Source organism: Dichomitus squalens, assembly GCF_000275845.1.
Source record: "Dichomitus squalens LYAD-421 SS1 unplaced genomic scaffold DICSQscaffold_7, whole genome shotgun sequence".
Taxonomy (NCBI): domain Eukaryota; kingdom Fungi; phylum Basidiomycota; class Agaricomycetes; order Polyporales; family Polyporaceae; genus Dichomitus; species Dichomitus squalens.
The window spans coordinates 991,747-1,010,501 of NW_006766889.1; the positions used below are offsets into that span (position 1 = coordinate 991,747).

The 18,755-nt window shown below is 56.5% G+C and overlaps 4 protein-coding genes across 4 annotated transcripts; 1 reads left to right on the plus strand and 3 right to left on the minus strand.

The window, feature by feature from the left end:
- The first annotated feature begins 78 nt into the window (after window positions 1–78).
- Window positions 79–7,859, plus strand: DICSQDRAFT_102691 (uncharacterized protein). The gene is made up of 16 exons (XM_007363914.1): window positions 79–264; window positions 337–527; window positions 1,700–1,990; window positions 2,048–2,068; window positions 2,135–2,227; window positions 2,293–2,402; window positions 2,492–2,608; window positions 2,668–2,692; window positions 2,747–3,505; window positions 3,587–3,716; window positions 3,823–3,923; window positions 4,034–4,576; window positions 4,687–4,752; window positions 4,822–6,541; window positions 6,599–7,239; window positions 7,348–7,859. Exons 1-14 carry the CDS (start codon window positions 249–251, stop codon window positions 4,993–4,995), a joined length of 2,637 nt encoding a protein of 878 aa, XP_007363976.1. The 5' UTR covers window positions 79–248; the 3' UTR covers window positions 4,996–6,541; window positions 6,599–7,239; window positions 7,348–7,859.
- A 1,917-nt stretch (window positions 7,860–9,776) lies between these two features.
- Window positions 9,777–10,535, minus strand: DICSQDRAFT_23804 (uncharacterized protein; the record flags this gene model as incomplete). The annotated part of the gene is made up of 1 exon (XM_007363915.1): window positions 9,777–10,535. A coding segment is annotated over one exon (759 nt), but the record flags the coding sequence as incomplete, so codon positions are not given.
- Window positions 10,536–11,209: 674 nt separating this feature from the next.
- DICSQDRAFT_102697 (thymine dioxygenase) lies at window positions 11,210–13,322 on the minus strand. The gene is made up of 12 exons (XM_007363916.1): window positions 13,204–13,322; window positions 12,863–13,148; window positions 12,730–12,805; window positions 12,479–12,675; window positions 12,292–12,416; window positions 12,093–12,231; window positions 11,972–12,029; window positions 11,799–11,899; window positions 11,729–11,740; window positions 11,600–11,674; window positions 11,359–11,548; window positions 11,210–11,303 (listed from the first exon to the last, which is right to left on the minus strand). The coding sequence occupies exons 2-11, from the start codon at window positions 13,043–13,045 to the stop codon at window positions 11,507–11,509; spliced, it is 1,008 nt and encodes a 335-aa protein (XP_007363978.1). The 5' UTR covers window positions 13,046–13,148; window positions 13,204–13,322; the 3' UTR covers window positions 11,210–11,303; window positions 11,359–11,506.
- Window positions 13,323–14,332: 1,010 nt separating this feature from the next.
- Window positions 14,333–18,387, minus strand: DICSQDRAFT_102699 (alternative oxidase). The gene is made up of 16 exons (XM_007363917.1): window positions 17,880–18,387; window positions 17,573–17,822; window positions 17,396–17,508; window positions 17,265–17,329; window positions 17,074–17,194; window positions 16,935–17,018; window positions 16,721–16,868; window positions 16,548–16,668; window positions 16,282–16,488; window positions 15,676–16,197; window positions 15,545–15,623; window positions 15,285–15,478; window positions 14,976–15,225; window positions 14,810–14,912; window positions 14,603–14,758; window positions 14,333–14,538 (listed from the first exon to the last, which is right to left on the minus strand). The coding sequence occupies exons 2-10, from the start codon at window positions 17,793–17,795 to the stop codon at window positions 16,119–16,121; spliced, it is 1,161 nt and encodes a 386-aa protein (XP_007363979.1). The 5' UTR covers window positions 17,796–17,822; window positions 17,880–18,387; the 3' UTR covers window positions 14,333–14,538; window positions 14,603–14,758; window positions 14,810–14,912; window positions 14,976–15,225; window positions 15,285–15,478; window positions 15,545–15,623; window positions 15,676–16,118.
- Window positions 18,388–18,755: the final 368 nt, after the last annotated feature.

The following is an 18,755-nucleotide window of genomic DNA, read 5'->3' on the forward strand; positions in this document are numbered from 1 at the left end:
TGTCCCCTCCCTACCATCTCCGGTTCCCCTCTTCCACCTCCCGCCGTCCCGCCCCTGCCCCGTAGTGCCGACCCTGGCACGCTCGCGTTCTGGACCCGTACGACGACCCCTCGTGTGCACCTCATCACATCCCCCTCCGCAGCTGCTCATAACCTGTTTGCTGCCACTCCCGAGAACGCTCAATTGAGACAGACCCTAACGACCATATCGCTTCAAAGCCACAATCGCACTGTGGAAGCCCTTCAAGCATGGATCAACTATGTGGTATGTCACTGCGGCGGGTCCGGGCAGTCGCACAGCAGAGCAGAGCTAATCGTATCTTCCCCACCTACACAGACGAGATCCTGCAGCTCATCCTCAACGAGCTGAACAGCCCCGCCGCGTTCGCCGCGCTCTCGAAACGCCACTATGAGTTCGGAAAGGATCCGTACGTGCGCGCGATGTACTTCCTCGCCCGCCACGGGCACATCCAGGCGCTGTACTGGGCTCTGGGGAGGGGTAGACTGCTGAACGAGAGGGTGCTCGATGTGAGTCTTTTGGTTGCGCGCCTCAATTTCCTTTTGCGCTTTTTCTTCGAGCTATCTGTCGGCTTCGACCATGTTCCCGTTGCATCCTTCTCCTCCCCGGGGAGCTGGCCTTTCTCGCTCTCATCCTTCCCCAGCGCTATCGTAGCTAGGGGCCCCCCGCTGCACGGGTTGGGTCTGGCACGGTATCACGTCATCCCCTCGGGGGGAAGCAAGCAAGCGTGGTGAGAGCTCGTCGGCTGTCAGCAAGGAATGCTCAAGGTTCGAAACCTTGTAAGATCCGCTGGAGGAGTTCCTTTACCACTTCGGTCATGTCCCTTCCAGGCGAGAGGAACTGCACGCCGTGTGCCGCGCCCCCCTGTCACCTACGCTCACGCCGCGCGGGGGGCCGCAAAATGACTCGGCTGCGGTTGGTGGTGCACGCATGCTTGATCCTTGATGCTTCCGCCACAGACGCATGAAACGTTTGCGCCAGGACGCGGGGCGCACTGCAGGCGACGGGAGGCAGGATGGGATAATAGCGTGGACGTGCTGCGTGCGTGCATCCCGCGATTCTGCCGCTGTCCCTTGTGGTCGCGGCCGCCGCCGGCGTGTCTGGCTATATGCGGGCTTCTGTCGTGCCACACGCCTCTGCATAGATGCCCCTCGTTTCGGTACGTGTTATGGGGACTCTGTGCGGCCGTTCGAATGACGGACACACATGCGTCGGCGGTCTGCGGGGGCCGTCGATGTGCCCGCACGATCTGGGCTGTCACGGGCTGAAGAGTGCGGATTATGCCCTTTTCCTTGCGAAGGAGGTTCTGGCATATCCCAGGTTGGCTTCGTCACTCTATGTCCACAGCCCGGGACAGGTGGACATGGTTTCGTTCCTAGCACATGAGAGATGCCGCAGATGCCGTACGGCAGCCGTACCTGGTAATTCCTCGAGATTTGTGGTTACGTCCAGGATGCGCATATTTGGGTCCTCGAGCTGTCTGTTGGCTCTGAGAAAAATGACTCCTGCTTGCAACGATCCAATCAACTTGGCTCGCAACCAGTAGAGTTGGCCTGAAAGAGCCTCGAAGCGTTCGTGGACGTCCGGGTAGATAGTTGGCCCGAGACTTTGTGTTTAGTGCCCCCGGCGCAGCTCTTGCAATAGCCGCAGTCTGCTGATCATTGCTGACGCTGATCCACAGATCCTTTTGGGGAGCGGCGCCCACCTCTCGAGGTATCTGGCCCAAATGGCCATACACCACTATTTCCGCACACAGGTCTCCTTTATCAAGACGCGCTGGGTGCGGACGCTCACTCTCCCCGTCTTCACGCACTTCCTCTCCATCGCGTCGCGCATGTATGGCGACATCCCGGTGGGAAAGGGGGAAGACGACGGGACGATCCTGTCGCTGTTCTTGAAGCAGAGCAGGTTTCCGACCGAGTACCGAGCGGCCAAGTGGGAGCAGGTGCGGGATGTGGTTGAGAAATATAAGGTGCGTGGCCGCGGCACCTGCTACAGGCTCCGACAACTCAATCATGCGCGGGGACAGTTCATCCCGTTCTCGGATAGGGTGAGTGCTTTAAACTCTAATTCAAATGCGGAACGAAGGTTTGATGGTTCGGCACAATCCTCATAGGATCCTATGATGGCCCAGTATCCGCTCGTGCTTGCCATAGAGCCCCGTCTCCTGCCCTTTGCTCGACAGAACGGGTTCCATATGGATCGCAAGGTGTGTAGGCCATACGTCTAACGTGATCGCAGCAGTCCTGATGACGTCGCTCTGCGATAATCCAGTATCGAGATTTCGTCTTCCGCAGAATGTTTGAGAAGCCCGCCGTCATGTTTGAATCCCGGGCAGATGAGATTGTACAGAATGTACGCGAGCTGTCGCGGCTAGACACTGAGTACGGTTCCGTTCCCTCACAAGCTCTGCCTGCTGTACGTCTGTGTCTTGCTCATGTCTCTTGCTTTGGCGTCGGTTCCGTGGGAGCAGCATGTTTCTCAGTCGGACGGTTGCGGCAGAGATCTGCATGGAAGCAAAGACGAACGAACCGGCGTACGCGGCGCTTAAGCGTCTCGACAAGGAAGGCGTTCTGCGCTTCGAGCTATCGTACGTCACCGTACCCCCTACACGTGTCTCTCAGGCTCACCCCCGTTATTTCTGACCAGCTCTGTCGTCCAGGACCTGATTAAGGCGAGTAGAGACCAGGGCTGCGGGCCAGACAGTCAAACTGACATACCCGGACAGCTTTTCCTGAACACTCGGTCCGTAACTACGACACATACGGCTTCAGTCCTGCGGGTGCTCCATAAGGACTTCCCATCAGAGGACCCGACTGTCCGTCTTGTATTGCTACTCACCGTGTTCCTCTCCGACCCGTCACACCTTCCCGAGAGTCTTGTCCCGACGCCGAACACTGCAGGGCTCTTTGAGCGGTATGTCGAGTCGTGTAGCGACGAGATCGAGGACATGAACCTCGGTCCGCTCACTCGGAAGGACATCGTCGACATCCTCCTGAGCAAGTTCGTCCCGGAGCGCTTCGGAGGGATCCTCGAGTACGCCCGCTCGGTCCTGGACCTCGATAAGGAGGCGATGCGGTGCGTCATCACCGAGGTCGCGCTCGGATGCCTTGAGATCGGATGCAAGGGAAGAATGCTCGCGAAGCTCGTCGCCACGTACTCGTACCTTTCGGACGTCATCGCCTCGCACATCGTGAAGACCTACCGCATCCAGCTCGAGGACCTCCCGCCGGCGGAGGACGAGAAGGCGTGCAAGGAGTTCGCTGCGCCGCTGTGCGCCGACCTGCTCTTGATGCGGAAAGGTATCCCGATGACGTTCGAGGAAGTAGCTGCGCCGCTGGTTCCACCGACTGTGGAGCCTGCGCCCCCTCCTCAGCCTGAGTCAGAGCCTGCCGAGAACGAAGAGGAGGTCGGAGCGGGCGAAGATGAGGTCGAGGAGGGAGCGGAGGGTCCAGAAACGCCTGCTGAAACCGAGGGCGAGGACCTGGTGCGTGCCTCCTGTCATGCGTGCGTCTCTTGGTGGCACCATTCGCTAAATTTCGCTCTCTTCATCTACGGCGGTTGTTAGGGTGTTATCGGCCAGGACACATTATCCGCCATGATCCGCAAAGACGAGATGCAGCCCTCACGCCGGAGGCGGTATCACGAGCTGTACACGAACTACCACGACAGCATCGGCAAGTTGCCTTATCCGGCCGGTATGTGGTTCCTCCGTCTCTGCGCCGCTGTCGCGAAGATCCGGCTGCTGCGGGATTTTTGCTTGTGAGACGTATTTCGGCTCACATACGGTTCTGTATTGTCTAGATTACACACAGGTCGGCACATGGATCCAGAACCATTATGGACACCTCAGTGCGGTCGCTGCAGTCATCCGTCTGCACGCGGTCATCAATCAGAACTACACGGTGCGTAGAGTTGGCTGGGCGCACGGCGTCCACACCGGTCTTCTCGAGCCGCTGGCTTATCGCTTCTGTTTGTTTTATTTCCATTTTATTTCCATGTACGCAAACCGCAGGTGCTGCATCACTATCTGTATAACGGGGACGGGCCGGCACACTCGGGCCGAGTACCGACGACGCTAAAGCAGTTCAAGATCCTCGCGCGTCTCGGCCGGACGCCGAGCATGTCACTCTACGACGATATCGAGGCAGGAACGGAGTTTTACTTCAGCGAGGAGGACTACCTCAGCCAGGAAGAGCTGAACGGCACTGCACAGCCCCCGTTAAAGAAGGCTACCCGGCGCGCGAAGGTGAAGTGCGAGGCTAGCCCCACTCCCGGACCGTCTTCCGCGGGCATGTCCACGTCGAGACGGGCGGAGGCAGCAGGGCCGAGTGCAGGGCCGAGTGCGGGCGCGGGCTCGCAGGGGCGAAAGCGGCCGCGTCGGAGTGTGGCGAGCTCGGTCAAATCGTACGTGGTGCCGGACAGCGACGACGAGGATATCGTGATGGAAGGGGAAGACGATATCTTGCAGAAGTTTGCGAAGAAGCGTCGGCAGGAGACGAACATGCAACGATGGATCAAGCAGCTTGCGATCCTGTTCAAAGAGGAACAGCGAAAGGTATGTGTTTCCATGCTCCTTGGGACCCGTGCATCATGCATCATATGTCTCGGGAAATTGCGAGCTGCGCGCGACTTACGTGTTCTGTGCCCTTTTGTGTTGTTTTGCAGTACAACGAGAGGAAACGCCGGATACACACGTTGTCACCGCCGGGGGCGAAAGTGAAGGTGCCTAAGGTACGTGCTGCTTGCCGGAGCGACGAAAATAGTGCTAATGAGTCTTGCCATGGGCACGCTGCACGCTAGACCGAGTTTCACAAGTCGCTTGCTTTCAATCTTCCCCGCTTGCGCCGGATCGATCGGGTGAGACGGGAAAAGCTGTATGGAACGGACATTGCGGACGTGGACATGAGCGAGAGCGACGAGGACGAGTATCAGTATCGGACCACGCGCTCGAAACGACGCAAGGTAGAAAACTAGTTAGAGGCGTGGGACCAGCGCATCGCGTTTCCTCGTGGACGGTTGACGTGGCTGTTTCTGCCGCCTCTCCGCCATGGTTTGGGCCATCCATCTGGCACTGCACACAGAGAGTTTCGTTTCCATTCACGCACGGACATGAATCTTCCGCACACTACCACACCGCACTACGCATCCTTCGTTCTCGTCATCTGTCGTCGTTTTCTGGCATTACCTACCGGATCTCAGTGCGCCCTGTCCCTCGCACCGCGGCGTCGGCCCCATGTGAAAGCTTACTCGTATAGCCTAATTTTTGTAGTAGCTGAGGAGATAATGGAAGCAGCGTCGGGTACACGGACCGTGGGCAGGGTGGCACAGGACCAGGGACGGTCGGCGCGAGAGCCGGAAGGAAGCGGTGGGGTGGCCAGATGGGCAGGTCGCGAAGGCGCAGAGGGGTTGCAGACGTGGTCGCACCGCTCGCTCGGTTCTTCGCGCGCGCAGGAGGAGGTCCGCGGCAGATGGCCCCGACCAGGCGACCTCCATTCGCTCAATGTGCCCGAGATCCCGAACGAGCATCACCATCCACCGCGGGGTCGAGCCCAATAAGTTCTGGGATAAATACCCGCCGTCCCGCAGGCCCGCGAACGCTACATACATTACTAGCACCCGCCAATTCACGAGGATTATGGACGTCGACGCCGACATGCCTGCGCACGCCGCCCACCACGCCCACTCTCCTAGGGGACACTCGGCGGGGCACAGCTACCGCTCGACGCCCCCCACCGACTACCCCACCCTCGTCGTTCGCAACGTCCATCTCCCCTTCGACGCGGACAGTCCCACGCTCGCAGACCCGCTCTACAACGTCTACTGCGTCGGCGGCCGCGTCGACCGCATCGAGCTCGTCACCACGAACGGCTCCGGGAGCGTCAGCGGCAGCAGCGGACGCAACTCGCCCGCGCGCCATCCAGAGTTCTCCTCCAGCGCAAGCCCGCGGGGCAACGGTGCGGGGCCGAGCCCGAGAGATCATCGCCAGGGGAGCAGCCACGGGGAGCTTGATGCGCAGGGGCGGGGAATCCTTTTGCCAGCGTCCGTCCGCTCCTCCATGCCCGTCCCGCCTTTTCTGGCACTCACACCGAGCCCGCGACGTACGCGTCTCGTTCTTGCACCCACAGGCTCGTGCACGCGCACATCCACCTAGACAAGTGCTTCCTGCTCGATCAGTGCGATGAGCTCGTCACCGGGTACGTGACCACCGCTTGCTCGACCCGCGCAGACGCAGCGTCGAGGTTCCCCCCGGCCGTGGACTGACACACCGATTTGTCGTGTGCGGATCGCAGCCACTTCTCCGAGGCACTCCGCGTCACCGCGAAGGCGAAGAGCGGGTTCCCATACAATCTCGACGATCTCTACGATCGAGGCCGGAAGCTGATCTCTCAGAGCATCGAGTGCGGGGTCACCTTGATGCGCGCCCATGTCGAGGTCGACGAGACCGTCCATTTCGCGTGCGTCGATACCGGGCTTCGTCTTCGCAAGCTGTTCAGGGACGTGTGCCATGTCCAGATAGCAGGTGAGCACCCGCCTTATCATTGCATGGATCGTTGTTAGTTAATGCTGTGTGCACCAGTCTTCGCGCAAGACCCTCTCTTCGCGTCGTCGAACGACGACCGGCCGGGGCTCAACTACGTTCTCATGCAGACCGCGATCCGGCGACACGGCGTCGAGGCCGTCGGCTCCGCGCCGTACGTCGAGCCCAGCATCTCGCACGCGAAGCGCAACATCGAGCTCATCTTCGACCTCGCCTACGACGCCGGCATCCACGTCGACTTCCATCTCGACTACAACCTCGACCCGCACTCGGAGCCGCTCATCTGGTACGTGCTCGACCAGCTCCGGCAGCGCATCCAGGCCGGCCGGTGGCGCGCCGGCTGCCACGTCTGCGTCGGGCACGCCACCCGGCTCACGCTCTTCACGCCCGAGGAGTGGGCGGCCCTCCGCGCGGCCCTCGTCGACGAGCGCCTCCCGCTGACGCTCGTCGGCCTCCCGCCGAGCGACCTGTACATGATGGGCCGCGGCCTCGACTACGCCCCCCGCGGCACGCTCAACGTCCCCAGGCTCGCGACGGAGCACGGCCTCCGTGTGGCCATGGCGGTGAACAACGTCGAGAACGCGTTCACGCCCCAGGGGCCCGTGGATCCCCTCGGCCTCTGCCCGCTCGGCGTCGCGGTCTTCCAAGCGGGGACGAAGATCGATTGCAGAACGCTTCTGGTGAGTGTCCTTCCCTTCCCTTCCCTCCCCCTCCGATCGTTTCAGATAGACTCCAACATCGGGTGGTATATCGTGTTACTAATCGCGCGTTCGTCTCTGCGCCCGCAGGAGGCCGTCACGCTGAACTCCCGGCTCGCCATCGGCGGCTTCCACAAGGGCTCCGCGACGCTGTCGCTCACGCCGTCTCCGGGCATGGTCGCGGACTTTGTGCTGCTGCACGACAACGACTCCGTCCACTCCGCCGCTCTCAACCCGTCCTTCTCGCGCACGACCATCCGGCACGGCGTCATGGTCGCGCGCCGGATCCAACAGAGCTGGATCCTCCCACAAAAGACGCCCTCCCCCGACCCGATCCCCCCGGAGTAGCAGGAGTCCTGCCGTATCTTGCGACTGTATCTGTACCCCGCCGCTCTGGGACCCCCCGTTCACGCCGGTTTCTCGAGGTTTCGAGACTTGGCCACCGCGTCACGTTTTACTGCATCTCCCATCCGCGCATGTTCGCATCTAGCATAGAGTAGTCCACCGCTCATCTCCTCTCCCATCCGTGCTATCTTGTCGTCGCTGTCGGACCTTGTTGTCGTATGCGCCCCGCAGGAACCGTGGTCGTCAGATACCACCCCGCCAGGCCTCGCTCGCCCTACGGCGCCCCTGCCCAAAATCACGCCGTCTGCGCCATCGTGCAGTACGAGCAGGGCCACTTCATTATTCTGTATCATATCGTGTATGTACTTCGTGAGAGCTTTCTTGGTCTCCTTTGCAGAGGTTGTACCCAATATAAGGTGCAAGTGGGCGAAACGTTCTGTGCGATTCGAGAACGAGCGAACCCGACAGGGCAGCGATAAACATCAAGTACTGCGGTGAGACAATTTCAGCATCTAGCCCTACATTAGTACATCGCCCGAACGCTGCCCGCCGAACCCTCATGTCGGAACGTTTGCGGAGAGCTTATAGTCTATATGTGCTGAGATCTCGCCATAGCGTGCAGGCGCGGGGGTCTGCGAGACTAGTTCGGCGGAAGGAAAGTCGTCGTCATGCAAAAACGTTTTATCAGCGCAGTAGTTGGGGCGACGCCGAGAATCGTGAAAACCGACCCGTGTGGCGCGTTTCGGAGCGGAGTTGCGAGGGAGATAAGGTGTTACACGTCAAACGGTACTGACTTATACGGATAGCGTACCGGATATACCATGAATGAGTGCAGGATGTCATACCGACACCTCAGGGGCATTGAATCATCATCTCCACGAAACCAGCCTTCGCTATAGAAGACAAGACGATGAGCTGACACGTTTAAAGTGAGAAAATAGGGAAACGCGAGCTTACTAGGAAAGAAGAGTTGGAATCTAGCTTGGTCTCGAAGCCGAGGATGAAGGTGTTTCCAGGGTTCAGCGGGCATGGGTGCAAGAAGAGCAGGATCTGGTCGGAGTACATCTTATGTGTGATATCGACCGCACGCTGGTCGCCACCTTGCTTAACATGGTCGTCGGGACAACTGTGCTGGGGGATCGGAGCAGCGAATCCTCCCTCCATCAGTCGCGTTATGACCCATGGGGGGCCGAACGCCTCGCCCTGATGCCAGGCCGTGTACTCGGGGGACGTGCATCGACCGACGTATACCACCAAGGGAAAGGTGGTGCCCAAAACGGTGACCCCTGCATTGAATGTCAACGCCAACGGGGGAGTTCCCGTCCAACCTCGCGGGATCTTGCAGTCTTCGCGAAGCTGGACGCCCCATGACCCCGCATCTGGGATACGTATTGGAGAGAAGAGGGGTTCGTTCAGCGAGAAGTGGGACATCGTCGCCGAAGGCAAAATTCGTGTCTGGGTTTCGTGCAAGATTCGGAGGTCTCGCCAGCGTACGGTCACCGGGCTATCTCTTCCGGTCAGGTCGCGAATGCTGTCGTGAAGGATGATCGTCCTGCACACGCCTGCGTAGTCCAACTGGGGATTGTCGTCTTCAGCCTCGGAAGTGTACATGAGTGCACCGCATCTGTAGCGGGGCTGGGGAGACTCGTCGGCAGGGTTCACAGGCGTCAAGAGGAGGCCGAGCACGTCATTGTCAGAGGACTTGTAGCAGCCGAGCAACAAGGCCACAAGGACGCCCGAGGGTAGCTCAAAAGCTGGTACGTGAGCGTGAAAGCCGTATGGATTGACTGAGAAGATTGGGAAGTCTGAGAGCAATTCTAGTGTCTTGGATTGCGGTGGCGCTAGAACGTAACGACTCGTTGGCTCGGATTTCAGGTGACAGAGCGTATTGTAGATCACTCACTCGGTTCTACGACATTCTCGTCGGGACTCTCAGCGACAATGCCATCAACGGTGCTGAGTTCGGACGTGAAGTGGATTTGGGATGTGGTCTCGAAGTCGGATGGATTATGTGCCAGGAGATGTTGATGCGCCTCCGGGATTGGATCTGCATGCCAGGGTTGATTCTCTGCGCTTTGCGGCTCGAAGGCCACGGAGGACAGCCGTGACTGGCGTCCCTTCGCTTGCAGCCGGCTGGGCAGGAGGCTCTGCAGCAGAAAGGTGGCGCTCTGTCCCCAGGCGAAGAGGGACGTATCACCGGATCGCTTCATGATCTTTTCCTGCAGTCTCCGAAAGGAATTTTCGCCCTCTCCATACACAGTAGTCATGTTGAGAGAGAAGATGCCGAGCAAGCAGTAAGCCCTATCCTCCACACGCGTCGTCACCCGACGCGCCGCCCAGGACATACGTTGGGCTACACTGAAGCTCGATAAGTCCTTCTCCAACAAAAGCACGGTAGCGGGTATGAGGGTGATTTCTTCAAGAAGACTCGCGAGCTCCGATTTGCTTCGGAGTGGCTTCCAGTCGTTTGCCAGGAACAAGACGCGAGTCGAGGCTATGAGCTCCTGCAAAGTCCACCCACGCTCGTGCCACCGACTGCGTCGGAATGGGGACTCATCCGCACTCAGGCTGCAGTCGCTGGGGACATCGCCTAAGTATGCGTAGCAAACCTCCGCGAGGGCGTAGTACCTGAACATCGAATTGATTGCTTCGGAGAGCTCTGAGCTGCTCGTCTTGTCGATGCAGCAAGTGTCGCACCAAGCCCATGCGTGGCCGTGGCGTTCGGCGAGCATGCAGAACTCCCGGATCTTGGGCGAAGCGCTGTCGCGGGGATTGGTCCCGATTTCGGCGGAGAGCTGACATAGCCTCTGAAGGTTTTGGAACGATTGCTCCTTTTCGTCCCACACGTGCGAGAGGATCGCGTAGCCTCCAGGAACATCCTCCGGCGAGTTGAAGTGGTGGAGCTGGGCGGTTCTAGTATCAAGGAGCCACATCAGGGGATCTGGACGAGGTCATATCATCGGTTAAAGAGTACTCTGTGTGCCAGAAAGAACTGGTTCCACTTCCATACTTACTCCGTCGGGTATGAGTTGGTGCGGCGACTTGACTTGAGAGGACGTATCGATTTGTCCTGGTGGTAATCAGAGACGGGGGCATTTACTATAGGACGGTTCGCGACGTCTCATATACCCATGCATACGTAAGCACTCAAGGTGCCGAAGAAGCTGAAGGCATGGGCCTCACACTCCACAGGCTATGACAGGATGGTAGCACTGCATGTCATGAGTTAGATGAGACATGTAATTGCAAAGTCATGCAAAGAACGTACCTGATACTGCGCAACATTAACAGAAAGCCCGAATAGGTATGAGTTGCTCCAACTGGAGCGGAGTAGGTACAGGAATGCCTGCCAGGAATTGCTGCACCTAGTCAATGTTAGCGTGCTCACACGGGCCTCGATGTCAAGGATAGCTAGGGAACGTGATGGCATTTACTGCATCAGGCCAACAAGGTAAGGGACGACTCAAAGTCTTCGATACGGCCGCTGCCACGAGCCCGATGTTGAAGATACTCTCCTTGTCCCTAGTGGTAGACTCAATATCCATAACGGTGAGTTACGTTAGCATTCTGAATCTTCTCGTATTCGCACTGGAATCAGGAAGACCCAGAATTGTAACTTAGATCATAATTGCCATGTCGAATATGTATGCGTTGAGGATGGCTAATGACATCGAGTCGTCTCGTGGTGAGATCCCAAGGGACTGAGTCGGGTGAGCAAAGGTGTATGAAAATGGCGTTCGACGATTGGGAACGCACCAATGTTCGCAGTGGTCGGAGTCATGCATACAAGTACATTTGAGGCCATATAGATTCACGGAAAATACATGGCGAGAGAATAGAAGGGGCCACGACTGGACGTTTGCAACCACGATTCTCGAAACCATGAACGTCAAAGCAAGAGGCTTCAATAGGTTGCAGCGAGGCGGCGAAGGATATATTCCTGAGCCTAGGGGAGCCTGTTGAGACTTGCGGGATCATCCCATTGAATGGTACTTACGGAGATCGGTTCGTATTTAGGTGGGTTCTCTCCGGAGTAGGTCCCGGGGAGGCATGCAACGACCTCGGAAAATTCCTGACATGTTATAATTAGTTTCTGGTGGCGACAAGGAGATAGGATGCAGCATACAGGACTGCAGAACTGTCGGGTGAGGATGTCAGTCATCACCACTACCGACGGATATCAAGCATGCACATACGTATGGGATGGAGTAGCGATCGGGGATCATGCCATTAGCAGTCTTCGCGCTTGGTGGAGCACGCACGCGGTGCACTGTGCTCTTGATGACGTCGTTGGACCCTATGCGACAGCACGTGATGAACAACTTGACAATTACTACAGGATTCGAGTATCGAATATATGTGTGCTCACAGCGCATCATGAAGTCGCCCGCGTTCACGATGAGGGCGCCGTCGATAGGAGGAGCGCTCTGCAGCGTATTTAGCCATTCGGTGCATCAGTGTCGAACGGAAGTGGCTCCTGGACAACTGACCATGAATTGCCCTGGCTTTCCAGGAATCTCAATTTCGAGTCCTCCCACGTCGTCTTGGAGTAGTAGGGTTATCGACCCAAAGTCTGAGTGTGCGTCGATCCTTGTGATTTTCTCGTCTTCTAGGTCTTTAGCTGGGACGCTATGTACGGGTACAAATCGACCGTCAGGGACTATACTTCGCGCAAAGCATTACAACAACCTTGGGTAGTGCAGCAAACGAAGCTGGTTGTCATGGGCATGATGGTGCTTCACGAGAAAGTCTTCAGAAATACCGAGGGCGAAGGTAATTGCCCTGAGGATTTGCACCTCCGTCTCATGGCAAGTCTACGTTAAAGATGAGGATATCAACTGACCCGATTCTCCAGAGAGCTGAATGGATAGCTGACCCAATAGAAGTCCGTGCACGCTTCTCTGAGACCCGGCAGAACATCTTCAGGGAGCCAGATGTTTGGCATCACAGTGTTCTCTTCCCAGCCGCACTCGAAGCTTTCCTTCACGTCCGGTGCTTTGACACGAGCTGCCTTAATGTCTTGGTCGTCGTAGAGATGTTGCACCACTTTCTCAACGCCCGGGGCAGAGTAACCTGAAACTCATGATAAACCGGTACTTCTGTGACGCATGACGTATACTAACTTACCCCTATGATGTGTCCCAGAAGGAGGATGTGGCGCGAGCTGCTTCTTTTCCATGGGGAGAGCGAAGAAGCGCCTGGACTGAATATCTACAATTATCAGGAAGATACGACTGGTCAAGATGGCATCCCGACACACCCATTCAAACATCGCCTTCGACTTCTCCGGCGGTATGCCATGATTCACCAAGTATACGAATCCCACTCGCTTGAATGAATCGAGGATGGCCTTAGCCACATGTTCTTTGGCAGAGCCATCCAAGAAGGGCCTGAAGTCAACTACAGAGATGCCATGAGCGTCTCCAAGGAGTACGGAAGACATCCTTCTGTCTGTGATAGTCGGGAACGAGTATGAATGTTCGCAGAACGCTGGATACGGAGCCTACTTGGGAGACAAAAGTGCTGATGAGTTACTCAGTACAATGCTTGTAACGACCCAGGTATCAGAAGCTATATGAGCGCGGAAGCGAACTCTCTTACCAAGCTATCAAGGTCTTTTCCCACTCCATCTCCGATTCGTCGTTGCTTATCGAGTACTGTTGTCCAAAAGCCCTTCTGCTGAGCGGTTAGTACCTCAGGATAGGGATGGGATCACTGGCTGGCGACGGGTTTTGCAAGTGCAGTCATGGACGACGACAACGTATGCAACAACGCTGTTATTGAACGGTTGTATGCGATTGTGGACTGACTTTCATTACGATTGTGCATCTATCCTCCGATTTCAAATGGTCGGTCCAGTGTAAATAGTAGTACCGCTCAGAATTGGCTGGATCTCGGAGCCGCCCGTATCTCGTACCTCCGGATTTTGAGTCACGTCCCCCAAGACGCCGTGCATCCGTTACTGATGCGTCACGTCTCTTAACAGGCAGGCCTCGCGAGTGCACGCTGACCATCGCCAACCGCCGCAACGCGTGTGCTTGCATCAGGAGTATATCTCTTTCAAAAGCCGTCGGTCTCCTCGAGCCTAGCTATATATAAAAATGCCGCAAGGCGATATATCAAGTAGCCTAAGGCGGACTACCGCTGGAGTTTCACGATATAATTCATTTATGCCTCCCATCTCGGCGACTCTAGCGCACAACGGGGACGTGGCACAAGTCGCGCGTACTCCACAATTTCAGAGAGGCTTACTCATAAACATCGTCGCGGATATCGGACTCTCAGACTGCAATTGAGAGCACCCTCAGGTGTATGACGATGGTGTTGAAAAATGACAACCCGCTTCGCAAAATGTGCGGGCTGAGACATCGCGCAAGGCTCACAGAGTTGTCCAGCTAGTGAACGCAAATCTTGGGTGCTCTCGCGAAGCTGCTGTTATGGAGCAAGCTCCTTCTATTGGACAAGGAGGTGCGCGCGACGACCGCGAGTGCGATTGCGCGCGTCCTGTCGGTCATGAGACGTGACGAAGTTGTAACGAATGCACGGCGTCTTGGGGGACGTGACTCAGAATCCGGAGGTACGAGATACGGGCGGCTCCGAGATCCAGCCAATTCTGAGCGGTACTAATGTCTAGACTCAACGTTCAACCTTCGAGCGCTACACTACAAGAAGTTGCGGCGAAGCGCCTGTCCCAGCGAGAGCGAACTGCAGCGGGAATTGCCTTTTAGGTCCGAGACTGACAATACCGGTACTCTACGCTCCTTTGGATACTGCGCGTTGAAGGTACCGGGATGACGATCCAGACGGCAACAGTGATATTCCCTCACCGCAGACACAGCGCGGCCGGGGAGCTCAAGCTTGTCGCAAAGCGTTACGTACCGGGGAGCCCTAGCTTAAATGGACCGACTCTGCTGTTCGCTCACTGTACCGGGTCACGTAAGTCCCTCCTCGTTCGCCACATTGCTGTTCCTTCACAGTGCATTGAGCTTCAGATGCGCAGACAAAGAAGTATGGGAGCCTACGATTGAACACCTCTTCCACTTCAAGGACGGAAATGGCATGTGTCTCGTACGTGAGGCATGGTCGTTCGACGCCCAGAACGCCGGAGAGGGTGCTGTAGTCAACGCCGCGGTCCTGGGTGACAAAAACATCGTTTGTGAGCGGCCCGTACCTATCCACGCTATATCGACTGACATCTTGTGGTCAGCTTTAAGTGACTTGGCAGATGGCGTGAAAGCCTTCGTTGCATCCGGTAAGCTCGACGGTCATCAGCTCGTCGCCATCGGGCATTCGGCGGGATCTTGCCTTGTGTAAGCAATACAGTTGCGTCACGGAGCTGTGGATCCTGAGTAAATTGGTTGTCTTTGATGCAGCGGCCTCACGACTGGGGGCGACGGATACCCAGCCATACGTTACAAAGCTGTCATATTGGTTGAACCCTCAATAGCCACAAAGGAGGCATGCTTCGAGAATAGGGAAGAACAGCTGATGGGAATCAGATTCATGATCAAGTCGATATCCAAGAGAAGAAACTTCTGGCCCGGCCGAGAGGAGGCTCGCGCCTTCTTCGCAAAAAGGGTCCCCTGGCAATTGTGGCATCCTCGTATCCTAGACCTGCTTGTGGTAAGCCCTGAAATGTCTTGCTTGCTATATGCTAGCTTCTCAATCTTTGCTTGCAATAGCAACATGCCATAAGGGATATCACAGGGAAAGACACACAGGCGGGAGCCAACAAAGTCACGCTGTGTTGCACTCCAAAACAAGAATGGTCCCAATATGAGCACGAGGAGCTTCACTATCGAGCCACGGAACTTCTCGCACGTGTCGACCCTTCCACGCCAATATATCTCGTCCTGGCAGAGAGGGTGGACTTCATGTCAGTTCTCCTGCTTCATGCTGCACGAACTCATAGTGACGCATACACGCACTTTCCTTTGTGCAGCCCTCAATGGTCCTATGACTCACTCCCGAAGCGACTCAATATCGCTTCGGTTCACACCGTTCCGGAAGCTGGTCATTTTGTAAGTAAGAGCACTCGAGGTCCCTGACAAGGATACCCACGGACAATCATAGGTCGTCCAAGAGAACCCCATAGGTGTCGCAAATATCCTCGCCGAAATCTTGGACAAGACGTTCAGCCCTACGGCCAAGGCGCGCATGTGACTCCGCTGCCAACACCAGCAGTAGAAGGGTTTCGTAACTATGCAATTCACCTATTTACAGGATCGCATCTGCGGGATAACATCATTGGATCGCAGGCTGAACATTTGTTTAAAGTCAGCGGTGGCAAGTAGTTGGAGTACCATGTATCCTAGTACGATACGCTTCCTCATTATGACTATGGTACAGCAAGTGAGTGGGGTGATAGGTTGTTACACGACGGTACAGATATCGATGAGTGAGATTCCTTCCCAATGACACATTCTTCAAATCTGTTGATGGACCAATACTCGCTGAGCGGACACAAGCTGGAGAAATCTGCCAAAACTGCGCGGCCGCCTGGAAAGCAACCACGCTCAAGCCGCCTCCCCACGCCTGTCTGTAATCTTTCGATGCGCCTCCTCAGCGAACCGCGCGGACTCGTCGCGCTCAAAGCTACGCCGCAGAGGAACAAGAAGCACAACTCCATCAGTACTCCTGCCAACGAATTGCTGCGAGAACACGGGTGACACGGCTTACCAGATGCGAGAGCCCTTAGTGGTCATATCGGGTTCCTGGAGTGCGAACGGGTTGATATCCGACTCATATTTGAGGCTCGCAAGGCTGTGGTTCACGAAACGGTGCGTGGACTCGTCGCTGCGGACCGCGTAGACGACGTCGAGGAACTTGGCGTCCGGCCCGAGACGCCAGTAGTCCTTGGCGATTTCCGGCGCCGGGAGGTTCGTCCTGAAAAGATCGGTCAGCATTCGTGGGGTGAGAAAGCGGCGCGATGTGGGTTTACGTACCACTCGGGCAGGCGACCGGCCTCTATCTCCTGGATGCAGCGAGTGTATGTGACGACAGCTTCTTCTTCGAGATGGCCGACGAATCGATGGCACGTGCTGGGTGAGATCAAGTAGCAGAGAACTGCGGAAGCTTGTCAGCAAAGCACGCGGCCACAAATAGCTGGCGAGCTTACAGAAAGCGTTGTAGAATACGCCCTGTGCGCCCAAAACCATGGCGCGAAACAGTCGCGACGGATTCTTGAGTGTCATGAAGGTCATGAGGTGCATCCGCTCGTTCTCCGCCTCTTCAAGCAGGGTATGTATCCAACCGTGATCCCGTCTCTGTAATGCGGAGGCGCATAATAGTCAGGCACACACCGATGGCAGGAACGATAGAAGCGCACTCACCATGAGACGCAAGCTACGGAGGTGCCGTAAGGCCGCTGCCACCATGCCAGGCACAGCCGCGATGCTCTCCAGGAAGAGAATGCGCTATCGGCCATGTGCACCGATCAGTCGGGTTCTGAGAGGCTCATGGGAGACGTACCCTGAGCCACTGAGACTCGTCCATTAGGTAACCGCCGTTGCGGAGTTCCTCCAGGGACATGGATGCGGCGTTAGTCGGGAGAGGCTTGTGTTTATAGCCGGAAGCAAAGTCGAAGGCCCATCTTGGTACATTCGGCGTTAGTCAATATGAACATCTATGAGCCACACCGACTTGAATCGGAGTACATTTACCTGGCAATTTTCACGAACGTATGTGCGACTCTGTCGGAGAATGTCTTTGCATCCCTGAACAAGACCTACATTCCCAGGTGGAAGGCGTCAGATTCAAGCATGCGGATGAAAGCGAGGCCAGGTAGACAGACCTCGACAGAACGAAGCTCTTCCGGGCTGTACACCGGATGGAATAGGACCCAATCGCCGCGGAGTTCTTCCGTGCTGGACGGGACTACCACCGGTGTCTTGGGAGACAAGTCCTCTGACAGACGCAAAGCTAGACATGAGCGACGACGTAGAGCAATTCGGAGTAGACGTAGACGGACTGATGTGAGGACCCTCAGCCCCGGGACCTATAATGGACTTTTCATTCGTCTTTGCCACCTGTAGGACTTTCTCGTCGCGCCTCGGGAACGAAGAGGCAAACGAGCGCCTCGAGTTTATTGCCGATGCCATGCATGGAGTGAGGAGCGCCCGGCGGAGAGGTAGCGCCCGGGCATTTATGGGTAGAATGCGACTCGCGACTTTAGGTGAGGGTAGCGCGTGCATCGTTTACGAGAATGAAGTAGCAGAGCACTAGTGCAGTGGAGAGGATCAGTGAGTGTACGAGGGGAAAAAATTGAGTGCGCGCACCGCTTTGCTATATAGCTGTGGATCGCAGAGGGGTCCGTAACGTTCCGACAGCCATCCCGAGGGTCACCGTTTCATATGTCAGAAGTGCCTCAGCGCTCATTGATGATATTGCCGGTGAGACGCATCGAATATGTGCCCACGAGAGGCCTCGACCACAGATTGGAGACATTCTAGGTGACCTCGGAATGCTAATGGTCTTGGTGTACCGCCAAGGCGTATCGTGGCAATGCTGTGCAGCGTTATGCTACGGTTGCCCATTTTGGTCAGATCACCAGCCAATCGCGCGTCCATAATTTCCAGCCAATCCGCGTTGGCATCGGTCTTTGTAGCTCCTGACACTGACACGATATAGGACTGAGGGTCTTGGCCGATGTGTAGCACATTTTCGCCATCGCGCCCCGCGAGGACGGAGCCCATGCCACGTTTGAAGCACCGCTAGGGGTGGATCGGGGATATTACATTTCGAGAGCCAACTTCTTTCTGAGGAATGAAGCGTACACGGGAGAACGCGCTGACTTGGAGACATCAGATACGATAACCTCCGTTCATAAGCCTCTCGGGAATACATTTCGAGGAGAGTTGAGCAGTACTTACGTTTGATGATTGGAGAATCTATGGCCACTTAGCGGCAAGTCTGACGTCAAGGGCCTGAAGCAACAATACCTCCGGGAATGTCGGGACAGATAGGAAGACAGATGTGATGAACCAGGAAGCCAGTTCTCCTGCCCGCCTCCTTCAAGACCGGACTCAAAATGCATTGCACGGACGCACCTGAATCAGTTCATCGCGACATCAACAGGGCAAGACCGTATGGCTGAAGGCAACACCCCTTGCTCGGCGTCATGTCAATGCTAAACATAGCTGTGCGGCCTCGGT

Bases quoted from the DNA above. Each gene is read 5' to 3' on its own strand.
- DICSQDRAFT_102699 (XM_007363917.1), bottom strand. From the start codon at position 17,795: ATGCACGCGCTACCCTCACCTAAAGTCGCGAGTCGCATTCTACCCATA. The intron at 17,195-17,264 runs GTAAATGTACTC...GAATGTACCAAG, and splicing joins ACGTTCGTGAAAATTGCCAG to ATGGGCCTTCGACTTTGCTT. The intron at 16,489-16,547 runs GTACGTAAACCC...CGATCTTTTCAG, and splicing joins GCCGGTCGCCTGCCCGAGTG to GACGAACCTCCCGGCGCCGG.
- DICSQDRAFT_102697 (XM_007363916.1), bottom strand. From the start codon at position 13,045: ATGTCTTCCGTACTCCTTGGAGACGCTCATGGCATCTCTGTAGTTGAC. The intron at 12,232-12,291 runs GTTGTTGTAATG...ACCCGTACATAG, and splicing joins CGTTTGCTGCACTACCCAAG to CGTCCCAGCTAAAGACCTAG. The intron at 11,549-11,599 runs GTAAGTACCATT...AGGCTCCCCTAG, and splicing joins CTAAATACGAACCGATCTCC to GCTCAGGAATATATCCTTCG.
- DICSQDRAFT_102691 (XM_007363914.1), top strand. The intron at 3,717-3,822 runs GTATGTGGTTCC...TGTATTGTCTAG, and splicing joins CAAGTTGCCTTATCCGGCCG to ATTACACACAGGTCGGCACA. The intron at 3,924-4,033 runs GTGCGTAGAGTT...CGCAAACCGCAG, and splicing joins TCATCAATCAGAACTACACG to GTGCTGCATCACTATCTGTA.